Raw genomic sequence first — 14834 nt, forward strand, 5'->3', positions numbered from 1 at the left:
TTTACCAATTTATTTATAACATTAACCCAAAACTAAATTGGAGACTTGTAAAATCAACCACAGCTAAATATAATGCAAATACACAGGAAAATATGAAAAAGTTATATACTATATGAAAAAGTAGTTGCTTTACACAAATGATTATAATCCTGAATTACAGACATGGTCAAATCCTAAAAGCTTGTTTTAGAATCACATGGCTGAGTATCCACTATAGAAATGCCTTATAAAGTCAGTGGGACAAATGACTTAGGGGACTTGGAAAATAGAAGAGTTAGACTTTTCAGCTACTCAAATACTGAAATCTTTATCTTAATATCAAATATATGAAATACCTTATGATTCTTTGTGACCATTACACATGAAACATGTAATAAAAACATTAAGGGTATACAAAATGTTTACATCACATTAAAAGGGCGATTTAGATGATATAAATAAAGGCACTCTAAAAGCCTGTAGCAGGCAGATTATGTTTCTAAATTTATGGCAGCAGTTTATGTCGCCTCTGAAATATTCTTTAGTTGTTTTAAGAATACCATTTCTCAGCTAGATTATTAGCTAGGATATATTCTTCCGATTCCCATTAGTATCTTTACTAGAGAAAATATGCTACCAACACTTTATTTAAAGGCTCATATAATAGTTGTATTTATGCCCCCAAAGGTTCCTTTCAAAATTCAATCTAGCAATTCAAGAGCTACTCCTGAATAGAATACTCCCCCACCCCTCCGAAAATTATAATACTTAACCTCAGGGAGTTTTTACCCAACATATGAACACAGCAGATCTGACACCTAAATAAGACAGTCGGAATCTAAGCTTTAGGGATTGAAGGAGCACTTTTAAAAATAAATTATAATAATAATGATAATGACAGTGCTAGTAGTAAGAAAACAATGGCGAAAGTATAATAAGAACTAGCACCACCACCAACAGCATTATTACCACTAACTACACCATCACAACCACTACCACCACCACCATTGCCACCACCACCATTATTAGAAATATTTGCTCTATTCATTGAAAAGTCATTATCTCTTTTTTTCTAGGCGAGGCAGTAAAATCCCCTTAATAGCCTTCTTACAGGTTTCAGATAGGGACTGTGAATGAGTGCTGCTGCAGTGGGAAGACAATATCCTGAAGTGTGGGGACTGTGGAGACCTGGAGAGCAGCTTAGGGGCAACTTATCTAGGTGACTATTGGCATCTGATCCCAGTGGTAAGCTTCTGATTTTTAAATTACATTTAAGGAGAAGTAATGAATCTGAACATTCATATTAAATTTCCTGACTTTTTTCAAGTGCTTTTATTGTTTGAAACAGTGTATGAAGCAAATTAAACATTAGCAGATCGTATTTTGGTCTATAGACGTCACTTTCCAAACTTACCTCTTTGATGTTATGTTATTTGTTCATTGACCTACAAGGTTCTTTTACCTCTAATTTCTGGTTAACTTGCATTGTGTCTCACCTCAACAGTCAGGCTTCTCTGACTCATTCCAACAACCTGTTTCAGATTAGGTTTCCGTGCTGGGTGAGTTTCTAGCACCACGTTTTCTGCCTCTAATAACACTCATCACATATCATTGCAAGGGTCCTATTAATTCTTTTCCTCGCTGTGTGTTCCACAAAGGGAAGAACCATCTGTATATTCCTAGCACTTAGAGCAGTGTCTGGCACATAGCAAGCACTCAAATAAAATACTTCTTGAATGAATGAATGAATAGGCCTGTGATATACTTCACACTTTTCATTTGCTAATTCCGTTAATTCTCAGATCAACCTACTGAAAAAGGCATGAGAGTTCTAACTGTCAAGATGAGTTTATTGAGACTCAGACAAGTTAAATAACTCGCCCAAGGTTATTTATCTAATAAGCAGTGAAAAATGACCTGGTTTCAAGGCCTATACTCTTAACTATCTCCAGTTGCTGACATCATTAAAGGACCCATTACAAGTGTACTATAAAGTAAGGCATCTACTTACTCTAGGAGTGAAACATTAATTGTTACAATGGGAATGCAGCACAAATGTTTTGCCATTTAAAACTTTTGAAACAGCAAAAAAAAAAAAAAAAGATAGTTTAAAAAATAACTTCCAGTCTTTGCTGGGCAAGAAGAAATAATAAATTCGTTCCTCCAAAAATTTAATAGATTGAATTGGATAAATATAACACAACGTGGAATATGTATTAAAAAGTTAAACTTTTGAGGATGGGCAGTTCAAAGCAAATAGAAAAGGCATGTTTGGACTTTGAGGTTTTACTTTAAAATATATATGTTTCATGATTAAGAAAAATATTAAGTAATGAATTTGTCAAATTCATGGCAGGTAAAAGTTTTCATAGCTATGAAGGATCTTTACTTTTCAGAGTCACAAACCTTTGTTAGTTGTCAAATTATAGGGGACTATAACCTTTGTTAGTATCTGACAACCAAGCATTATCAGTTTGGTTCTACTACCTTAATTCTTACAATAACTCTATGAGGTAGGCTTTAATTCAGGTTCTTACAAACAAATAAAAACATCACAGTTAAGTGTTTTGATCAAGAACTGAGCATTCCTATGATGATGTCAATGCATGTTAGCTCAAAGATTGCATCCGGTTAACTTTTAAATTTCAATCAATTTATTTCTACTTTTATTTTAAAAAATCTTTCAAATTTTAAAGATTAGCTTCACTAGTTATGTTTGCGCAGCTTTTAAATGTATATCTCTGTGACATTCTTTCTAATTATGATTAATAATGCCAATAGCCACAAATATTACAATAACAGCATCATAATCTACTACCAAGTCTAGAATCCTGGGATATTATCCATCCACTAAAAAGACAATCCCATTCTAACACTATCAATATATAGATAGTTAAGGGGAAGCTTATTGGCATTCTCATAATTAAATACTTATTGATTTCTGTATGCTTGATGCTTTGTCTCCACTGAGCAACAAGTATATATAATGTGCGCTTCAGGGCAGTTAAACCATTCTGAAACTACTTGAGTTTGACAGATGTGCAAACGACTTTCATCATCAAAGCATTCAACAGCATAAATATCCGCAGGTGGATATATGGGTGGGCTATAAAGAGGAAAAGTGCTCCATCATTGTATGAAATGGTACAGTTAATTACCTTTGGCTTCATCCAACATGATTTAACAAGGATATTATGACCCATCAGAATAAGCTAGGAGCATTGTTAGTTTTCACCTGCTTGGGTAGCAGATTTTTTATAATATTTTAAACAAAATTCTGTTATAGTCATTGAGACTCAACAAATTTTGTTGTTAAGCTAGATTAAATTTACCTAATGAAATAAATAGTGGTGGATACATGCCCTCAAACATGCGTAATCACAGTCCTTAAGCCTAAAAGGTGGTGGATCAAATAGTGAACAAGCAATGTCCAGGAACACGTGGTTGTATCGTTCCTTTGGATTGGCTGTGTATCCTGGCATCTAAAGTAGCAAACTGAAAATGAGTAGAAAAATAGAGTGGATAATGCTCTCCAGCCTTATCCAACTATCATTCTATACCTAATTATAGGATGAGCTAAGACTTTGGAAGAGAAAAGGAGATTTGTGACACGTACGTATGTTTTGTGTAGGTGGAAGGGGCTTTTCCCCACCTTGGTCTTGTTTTTTTAAAAATAATAATCCTACTGATGTTTTTTCTCTAAATTGTTTTCTATTTATTTGTCACTAAAGCATTATGCATTTACCCATTTGCTTTTGCAAGAGTATACTGACAGCCTAGACGGCCAGACCAAAGTTGTTCATTTGGAAGTTATAACCCATCATGGATTCCTGGAAATGTGGAGACAGATGTTTTCACTGTCAGTCCTGATGTGATTTGCATCCTGGGAAGCCACTTTTGATTATTCTTCTATGAATCCATCACTTGGGTCATTTTGTTAAATATAACAGTGTTACATAAAGATAGTGATTCGTGAGTTACAACCACTACCTCTGCCAGATGAGAGAGGTCTCATATTGACAAGGTACAGGTTTAACGTAAGTAAATAAATGATGTTTTAGGCTGTAAACTAAAGCTACTTATGGAAAACTGAAAATTTAAAATAAAGGTAGCTGAACATACAGAAATACAATATCCCTTTTTAAAAAGATGAACAAAATAAGTTAATAGGTAAACTTTATAGTTTTAGAGTCCAGAAAAGCATTTTTTGAAATGTCACCAAAATTGCAAACATCCTGGTTTTGTTTTTTTTTTTTGGTTTTGTTTTCAAAAAGGGATACTGCATCTTTAACACACGTAAAGTTGTATATCACCCATTTTCTACTTACAGGTAGTAGGAGTAAGAATAGTAGCTCCTCCTGGCAAGCAAATCACAGACAGTGGAAAAAGAGAAGCAATGGTGAATGAAAAGCGTGACTCCGTCACATTCAATAAAGCAGAAAAATGTGCGTTAAAAATAAAATGAAATAAAATAAAATTCATGTTTTTTTTGGTTTGCATTTCAATTTGCTCATGCATTGGTTAGATATCTTTTGCCATGCAATTAGACAGATATGCAATAGAAAAATAAAATTTAAAATACATAATTTTGGAAAAAAATAACATGCTGACATTTCTTTTATAGCCAAAAAAATTGAAAGATTAAATGGATTGTGTATCTTCAACATGCAGTTAAGCACATCCTCCATTACCATCTAAATGTCATGAAAGATGGAACAGCTGTTTATAGAACTTGTACACTGAATTGATTATTATTCTTTAGATACAAAATATAAAGATCTATTATGTTAATATAGAATATATGCAGAATGAGACCTAAATTTTTGTAAATAAGTCATTATATCTTAATGGTACACAGGTACATACATATATTAAGTGAATATACATATGCACCAAACACTATAATATACACAAAATATGTCTACAGTAGATGTATGTGAAGATGATATCATACACAAACATTTACTGTATTGAAACATAATTTCAAATTTATGTTTAGAATTATTAAAGCATCCATGCTGTGCATTTAAAATATAATACATAACCAATGAAGTAATGGCATACATTTGGAAATAATTCAACAGCAATTAAATTAAAAATGACATTGCGTTTTGAAAGATGCAATATCCCTTTTCTCAGCCTAAAAACTTACTTTATGTATACCCTTAGCTGTGGAATTTCACTAAATTGAATTCCAAACCATTTCTTCACACAACCAAAAATACACAGAATGTTTTCAACAAGAGAAGTATACCTATATATATTATTATTCCCAGTGAGGGATAAAATCTTGAGAAACCTAGTCATTTCCAATAAAAATAAAGATTAAATGCTAAAATAATTTGCCTTTTCATTATTTTTATAATAAATTTGTGTATTATGTGAGTACCTATGTTATACACTAAAATTATTTCCCTAAATTTGATACTATCCAATATTGTTATAATATCTATGATTTTGTATATGTATAATAAACATATTTTTTATTAAATCATACAGGATACACGTGTGACACAAAATTGAGTAAAAGTCATTACAAAGTTGGATGAGTAAGATATTCAATTAATTTAGTTATAATGTTATATATTGGAAGGTAACATATTTAAGTATGTAACTTTGTGTATAAAATTATAACCTTTACTAATCATGGAGGTGATGAGGCAGAAAAATAAAAGCCCTAGCATACTCTCTACCAAAAAGCAATCAATTAAAGTATAACTGTGAAAACTCCAACATTAAACATTTTACTTGAGGCCCATTTATCTAACCATTTAAAATATGAACCAGCAAAGAATTTGCTACATTATGCAATTTTAGAGAGTTGTCAGAGCATATACACCCCCCTCCCGCAATCATGCTTCGGGACTGTTTTGGCATACTTTATAAGATTTATGTTTCAAATGTTTTTGTTATTTCTAAAATAGAAGGCCATGAATAAGAAAGATCCTAATAACAAATAAAACTGATGATTTCACCCAATTTTAACTAGGCGAGGACATAATCTGAAGCTATTTTCTTGCTCCCATGTCCAATCTGAAGTGACTGGAATAATTTCAATTGAGGAGCAAAGTTGAATAACTTTCTAAATTGTTTAGTGTAGTTAACCCTCCAAGTATAAATTTACTTTAAGTAGAGACATATGATCTGGAGGTTATATTCAAAAAGTGTATTGATCTTGCCTGGCAAATATGTATTACTAAAATACTTAAATCTTTCTGACTCAAATACGATGTATTTTCCAACCACATAGGTAGACAACAGCAAAAAGAGAAAGCACTATTGGGGAAAGCACGTATGTAGCTAATTTAACACAAAACACTATAATGCATACCTAATGTTTCTAATGCAGATGTGTCTTCTCCAACATATATATCTCCAGGGAATAATTGTAAAGAGGCAATGCATTAAAATAAACTCTGATGGAATTATTAAACATGTAGTATGAATCATATCTATATTGGTAATGATCTATTTTGAGTACAAAATACTAATCATCATAGAATATTATATGACTTAATCTTATCAACATCATTTATTATATTATTTAATATAATTTACAAATTACAAACACTTTTACATACAACACTATTTTAGGGCTATATTCTGCATGTTAAGATGTTTTTAAGTCCTTCCCAATTGTAGAATTATCTAACACATATGATTGGAAGAATTGGGGATTGGTATTAGTTTCTGAGACAATGCCTGACAAATGACATATAATAAAATGAAAAAAAGTTCAAGTTATAAAAACTGTATACTTTGAAATGTTTTTCAGCAGGAGTAGACTTTAACTTTCAGACTAGAATTCATTTTAAATTCTAGTGGGTCCTAATATCTTCATATAATTCCGGAAGATATTAGTTGATACAGTATAAAAGACTAATGATCAATTTTTAAAAACTTGACTTTTCATATTAAAGTGCTCAAATAGTCAGTGAATATTTAATACACAACTTCACAAATAATGTTTATATTCTTCTCATACCTTATTTATAGCCAATATGTACAAAAATAGAGCACAAAATAATTCATAGACCATAACCCAAGCATTATGATAAATCCTTATTTCATTATTCTTAATAACACTAGAAGTACAAGATAAATGAACATCTCAAGTATCTTTGCATTTTATAAATTTTAATTCATACATTAATATCAATGTTCATGTGACAAAAAGTAGATATTTATATCTGAAATTAAACTACAAATAACCAATACAAATTTATTTTTGAAGTATGAGGCATAGACTCATGCTGACATGGTTAAAATGCAATTCTTCTAAATTCAATCCTCTAATTTAAAAAGGTAAGGAAACAACAACAAAAAATACTTGAAATCTAGTGACATAGATAAGTGAGTGGGGCAGAATAAAATGAGGCCTTACCTCTTTTTTACAATTAATACGACAACTAGGAGGAGGAGGATGAACACCAAAATTCCGGCACTAATTCCTGCTATTTTCACCACTCTGTCTGTCTGCTTTGCTGGGTCTGGAATCACTTCTGGTTCTTCTGTTGCTGCTGCTAAATGAACCAAAAAAAAATAAGTTACTAAAAACAACTAATTATCACAGAAAGGAAACTGCACAACTATTACAAAAAGGTGACTTGTTTCATTTACTTGAATGAAAATAACCTGAAATTATAAATACAGAAGGGTGCTAAACTATACAGCATGAGAGAGTTAGGGTCAAGGTAAGGGGAAAGCTTTCTGAATAGGGGTTAACAAAAAAAATAAAACAACAATCTAGAGACAACTATCAAAGGGAATAGCGAACGATTTTTCTCCAAATATCCTTAAAAGTGAGAAGGGGTCAGATTTAAAGCTTTATTTAGCGAACCCTCTCCACTCCAGCGCAGGGTGCTGGGCTTGGCCCTCTAAGATAGTCGGTGGCACTTGTCTGGGACACAAGTGGTTAAGCTAAATAAGTGCCTCGTCTAACTGCTGGAGGTGCGAGTTTATAATGTGCTGTATAAAATTTGAAGCGAACAGTTGGTTTGGGGCACAAAAATAAGAAGAAAAGTAAAACAGGCACATCAAGAAGTATTTCACATTTTCCTAACAAATAAAACCCAGATAACAAACTTGGAAAACAGAAATCTGAAAAGATAAATCTTTAACAATTTTTTTTTTGTACAACTTCACTTCCTTTCTTTCTGGAAGCCACCACCATCCCCTATATATACACACATATTAAAATTATAATCTTTAATTGATAAGCTCCAGTAAACCTCTGAAGACATTTTCCTTTTTACCTTATTTACCTATTTTTATGTACATTTTACATATAAAAATTGAGGCTTAGAGAGATGACGATAGATGACCAGGTGCTCAAGAACAGAGAAAAACCTAACACCTATCATCCAAACCAGCCGTCTCAGTGTTCCCATCCACGGACTCTCCTGATGAGAACGGGTGTGACAGGAGCACAGGGGATTCTGAGGGTCCAGCACATTTGGGAAACTGCCTTAAAGCCCTCATCGCAGTGTCAAGGATAATGGCTAAATGAACAAACAAATAAATAAACCTAACCTCACTGCTTTCCAATGAATAATTTTCCAATTCCCCTTTTAAAATAATCCATTTTTTTTCTAGAACACTGTCCTTCCTTATTTTTAAAAAATATATATATATATATTTTTTTAAAATATATTTTATTGATTTTTTACAGAGAGGAAGGGAGAGAGATAGAGAGTTAGAAACATCAATGAAAGGGAAATATCGATTAAGCTGCCTCCTGCACATCTCCTACTGGGGATGTGCCTGCAACCCAGGTACATGCCCTTGACCGGAATCGAACCTGGGACCTTTCAGTCCGCAGGCCGACGCTCTATCCACTGAGCCAAACCGGTTTCGGCTAAAAAATATATTTTTATTGATTTCAGAGAGGAAGGGAGAGAGAGAGAGATAGAAACATCAATGATGAGAGAGAATCATTGATTGGCTGCCTTCTGCATGCTCCTCCCTGGGTATCAAGCCCACAACCCAGGCACGTGCCCTTGACTGGAATCGAACCCAGGACCTTTCAGTCCGCAGGCAGATGCTCTATCCACTGAGCCAAACCAGCTAGTCTGTCCTTTCTTCTTTAGCGCCTTTGTCCTGCCTTACTTACCCACCCCCTCCTCTTTTACCCCGAGTTCTGCACATCTAAATACCTGCTTCAGTTTTCCAACCAGCTAGTTTCACTCAGAAGGGGACTGACACAAGTCTGCTTCTAACTTTTTAATTTTTTCAGGTAGGAAAAAAGAACTAATGCATATAATACTTTCATGCATTTCATAATGATAATTTAAATTTCATAAAATGGTAATTTAAAACGAAATATAGTTTGGAAAAAAAAGTTTAGAGAGAATGGTCAACTTTGCAAAAACAATTCAGTATCACTCTCTTCATTTATCTTATTTCAACTGGATCGGATAAAGCATCACAAGAACCATTATTTGGTAACTATTATTCTCAAATAGGAAAAGCGAGTTTTCAGCTTGTTTCTTCTAGTCAGCAAGTTGCCAACTTGACACTTTGCACATATGAGGGCTTCAGGGAATTTCCAGTCTCATTAATTACGAAGAGAGGTAGTTCAGTGTTTACCACATTTCAAGCTACACATTACAGTTCAATTCATCAAACATGTATTCTATGTATTGGAGATCTCTTTTCCTAAGAGCAACTTTAGAAATATACAGATGACGTATTATAGAATTGTACACCTGAAACATATATAATTTTATTAACCAATGTCACCCCAATAAAGTCAGTAAATATAAATAAAAATATACACACATAATGAAGAGAGGAAATATATTTTAAAGTTGCATATGAAGCTACAAAGAATATTGCTGGTAATTCTCAAAATGGATTGGTTTGATATAGTTACCACTTCAAATATAAAGGGAGACTGAATGTCTGATATAGATATTTCTAGAAAAAATTTCAGTGTAGACAATAAATCCTCATTATTCACTAACTAAACCTTATTCTCATCAGGTCCTTTGTTAGATGTGGCTTTCAGAGAGTAATGATAATGCCCCCTTTGTGATTTCTTGGCATACTCACAGAATTAAATATTTCTGACACTCTTTAAAAGATCAATTCTTGTTCAATGAGGTAAATACATTTTTAATATGCCATTGTAGTTCAATAAAACACATGGTGCTATGGGATACATTTCTAAAGATATTATTATGTAAGTAGCACGTTTTCATAGGAATCTTCAGAACTAGTAAACCTAACCAGAAGCAAACAACCTTCATAATATTAACAGGTGCAAACACAAAATATCATCATGAAGTATGAACAGCCAACCTTAATATTAGCTTGGTTTAGCGATTAAGTAACCAAATTGACATGAAGGTGATGATGGGTAAACACTTGCAAATTCAAAGGCTGAAAAATATTTTTTAAAGTCTTATTAAATAATATAGATTTGCTAATGAATAAATTTAAAAATATTTCCAGGATTGAAAAACCAAATCTAAAAGTAAAATGATACTGATAACCTCGAAATTGTATTCAGGGTATAAGACTTTCATAATCTATTATGCAAAAGAGTGTTATTACTTTAAAGTTATAGTCTGGCCCTAGTTGGTTTGGCTCAGTGGATAGAGCGTCAACTGAAGGATCCTAGGTTCAATTCCAGTCAAGGGCACATACCTCAGTTGCAGGTTCAATCCCTGGTCCTGGTCGAGGCATGTGCAGGAGGCAACCAATTGATGTGTCTCTCTCACACTGATGTTTCTTTTTTTGTCTCTCCCCCTCTCTTCCACTCTCTAAAAATCAATGAGAAAATATCCTCAGGTGAGGATTAACAAAACATAAAATAAAATGTAAAGTCATAATCCATATGTCTTGGTTAAACAATGGATTTCAATTAATACTTACCAAATGGTTAACAAACAAACAAAAAAATAAAACACCAAGTTTATTCATGTGGGTTGGGTAAGGGCGCTTATGTGCCATGATCACAACTCTTGTGCAAAGAGTTGCTCATCAATGCTTTAATATCAGTATTGAACTTGAATATAAAGGCTAATGAAACTTTTTACAGACACATGATTTGGTGTCTGTTTTCCCTTGATTGTGAATCCTCCTCAAAGTCTTTAGCTATGAAATATATTATTATTACTGCTACAACTATTAAGAGTATTTTAATTAATGTCTGCATAAATTTATTACTTTAGATACTTTAATCACACATATTTTCCTAAATTCTTGGCCTAACAGAACCAAGGAGTATAAATATCCTATTTAAAGTCATTCAAGCTTAGAAGATTCATTAATAGAAACACAAGCAGTAGCCCTCAAGTAAGTATTTTCTATTTTCTTAAAAAAAAGAGCAAAAAGCTATTATAGTGACTGCAACCCTTGTGCCCTGTTTATAATTTATGCACATACACAAAGGCAATGTGGAGCACCTTTTTCAGAAATGCTTTCCTTTGCCATAAATCTTTACCTTTTCATCTGTCAAAGAATATTCAGAGTCCCCAGTGTTCTGAAGCCAAGAGCAGCATAATTCTTTGGACAGTGAGGAGGAAAAACAAACAAACTAAGGCAATATTTTGTTTTTTATTGAGTAAATTTATGAGATGCTTTTTTTTTGGGGGGGGGGTGTTAAAGTAGTTAAAACAACTTTATAAATTGTGTTCTTCTTCCCACTACTTAAAAATAATTTACCTAAAACATTTAGGTAACAAAAACTACACAAATACCTCAAAATGTATTTAAGAAGTAAAACTATTTAACAACGGCAATCATACAAGAACATTTCCCGCTTTTATGACGGATACCAGAGACAATGTAAGAGGTGTTCTCCCAGCACCTTTAGAGACACCCTCATCCTGTCAATTCTGCAAACCCTCCAGGTGTTTCACTAATGCCTTTCCTTCCCAGTTATAATTAATTCTGAAAAACTGTTCACACTCACTTCCCAATTTTCACCAATGAAAATCCTATCATTGGGATCATGTCCCCCAACGCCACCAACCCACCATCACCAATGTGTCTAATAACTTCCTCGTTACTGAGTTCAATGTGCACTTTTCTCATCTCGTTTTCTGCAACCTCTTGATCACATCTGACATCGCGATCCACTCCTTGCTTCTTGCAATACTCTGTTCCTGGGGCTCCCACTGGCCATCCCCCAGTTTTCTTATGGCCCTGGCCTCTCCTTTCCAGATCTTAACTGAGCTCCTCATTGGAAATAGGTGCTTCCTTGCATTCCTTAGGGACTGGGACCTCTTGACACAGTTTTCCATTCTGGTGATTTCATCCACTTGAATCACGTCAGTTGCCATTCATGCTGATCCCTCTTAAATCAATATATCTCTAATCAACGACCAGGGCTCTAAACTCCACTCTCGACCCACAAATGCACCTCACTCTTGTGATATGTCTTCACTCCAATATAAGACAGTCACCTTAAATACACCATTTCCAAATCTGAACTCATACTCTTACCCTCACACCAGCTCCTCCTCTAGTGTATCCCCTTTTGGTTAATGGCACAACTATTCCTGTTGTACAAGCCAGAAAACTGGGCCTCATTCTTGAATTCTCTTCTTTCTCCTTATCTCCAGGATTAACCTAATTTATCATCCAAATTGGGATGCTTTAGAAAGTGAAAGGGGAAACTCAATATGATAGGACAAGAAGCAAACACTGGAATTGTCTTGGGCTCATAGAGATGCGTCACGACTCTTTCTCATACAATTAGTTACAAAGTACTACCACTTCCTAAATATCTCTTGTCTCTACTTCTTCCATCTCCACTGCTACTACTTAACTCAATATTGTACCCAGATTACAGAGCAGCCGCCTACCTGTCTTATCTCCCCAACTGCTCTCTCTGCCTGTTCCACATCAAAACTCACAGTGTAGCACACAGTATTTCTAAGGTTTCAACCATATCATGTCACTCCACTGATTAGAGCCCTCCAATGGCTTCCCCCTGCTGTTCCGATAAAGTCTAGGAAAACAGGGACCATGTTTGGTTTGCTTGCCATTGTATTTCCAGTAGACCCGGAAAGGAGCAGCAGTGCAAAAAGTATTGGTTAAATAAATGAAAGAATGACACTAAGGCTGCCTATGGTAGATTGTACTACCATATAGAAAATGAGACACATAGTTGATTTTGGATGTTGGCCTCAGATGAACTTGATACAGACATTTCTGAATTTCTCTAGAATTTTCAAGCCCCTGTGCTAGCCATTCTTACCTAAGGCTAACTGCTTCCACCATCTGCCACCATATATCCTCAAACCAAAATGCAGGGAAATTCTAGCTGCTATCATGGAAAGTATAAGAGATTCAATATCAGCAAGACACTATTTTAATTCTTAGTTCCTTCTCTTTTTCGTTGTGTGACAATGAGCAAGTTGCCATTGCTCAGTTAATATTTCACCTGTAAAATAAAAATAACAGCAATGCCTATACTACGTAGCTTTTAGGAATGTTAAGTGACATAAGGATGGGAAACGTTTTCATAAACTGCAAAACACTGGTAACAGAAGTAGTAGTAGATGCTGCTGTCCCTGGCGCAGGTGTTAGCTATCATCTAAAAATTAAAAATTATGAACAGTGGCAGTGACATTACTGAGAACAGCTGAAAATAATTCTTAGCAGTCTCTTGTATAAATATATAATAATGAGTTTTGTAAAGTACATGTTATTAATTAAATTGTCACACTGGACATCTAGCCTACAGGCATCTTGAAGCATGTATTATTTAACTCAATGGTCCTTTGAAGTCATTTTGCTTTATCATGTCATACTATCTTATGAAACTTGTCTAGTCTTATATTGTTGACAATAAAAAACAGGTTCTATTACAGTTTCATATTGGTGAAAATGAAAAGTTACATGACACATATATTGTTTAAACAGTAACTAGAACTTAGTTTACTCTTTTTTTAATAAAGATATAAATATTACCTACAAGTTTATGATGTGGAAAACAATAGTGCAGAAGTATATACATATTTTGAACTAAAGATTAATATTAACAATATTTAAAATTAATTTCATACTGTTTAAGGCGCCTTTTTTGTAGTCTCAGATTCTTTCAATTTGTTTTGGTTTTAAAACCATAGTTTAGCCCAGCTGCAGTGGTTCAGTGGTTTAGCTCCTATGAACCAGGACCTCGTGGTTTGATTCCCTGAGGGCATGTGCCCGGGTGATGGGCTTGATCCCCCTGGTAGGGGGTGTGCAGAAGGCAGCCAATCTATGATTCTCTCTCATCATTGATGTTTCTATCTCTCACAGTTCAAAACTTACATAAATCCCGACTGCCAAATCTCAAAAGTAAGGTAGGGGCTGGAGAGGGTAGTGATTAACCAAAGAACTTATATGCATACTAGAGGACCGGTGCACGAAATTTGTGCACTGGGGGCAGGAGGTCCCTCAGTCCAGCCTGCACCCCCTCGCAGTCTGGGAACCCTTGGGAGATCCTTAGCGCTGCCGAGGAGGTGGGAGAGGCTCCTGCCACTGCCACTGCCACTGCGCTTGCCAGCTGTCAGCCCGGCTTCTGGCTCAGCAGCGCTCCCCCTGTGGGAGTGCACTGACTACCAGAGGGCAGCTTCTGCATTGAACGTCTGCCCCTGGTGGTCAGTGTGTGTCATAGCGACCGGTCATTCCACCATTCGGTCTATTTGCATATTAGCCTTTTATTATATAGGGTACCCATGGACACAGACAATAGTGCTGTGAAGGTGGGGGGGGGAGTGAGTCAATGGGGAGAAAAAGGGGACATCTGTAATACTTTCAACAATAAAGATAAAATTTTTAAAATCCTAAAGACATTAGATAAAAATACTTTTAGCAAAGACAATAAAATAACTATCACATTTCAGGGATGTACTTAA

General features: G+C 34.6%; 1 protein-coding gene across 6 annotated transcripts in view; it reads right to left on the bottom strand.

Moving 5' to 3' along the window:
* PTPRK (protein tyrosine phosphatase receptor type K) overlaps positions 1-14834 on the bottom strand; it is a 478052-nt gene that overhangs the window by 34095 nt on the left and 429123 nt on the right. For 4 of the 6 annotated variants that reach the window (XM_059700286.1, XM_059700288.1, XM_059700290.1 and 1 more), the window contains exon 14: positions 7364-7502. In XM_059700286.1, coding sequence (XP_059556269.1) covers positions 7364-7502 — 139 coding nt within the window. The remainder of the gene's footprint in view (positions 1-7363; positions 7503-14834) is intronic. The other 2 variants (XM_059700287.1, XM_059700289.1) reach the window with 1 other exon arrangement.

This window comes from Myotis daubentonii, chromosome 6 (assembly GCF_963259705.1).
Source record: "Myotis daubentonii chromosome 6, mMyoDau2.1, whole genome shotgun sequence".
NCBI classification, from domain to species: Eukaryota; Metazoa; Chordata; class Mammalia; order Chiroptera; family Vespertilionidae; genus Myotis; species Myotis daubentonii.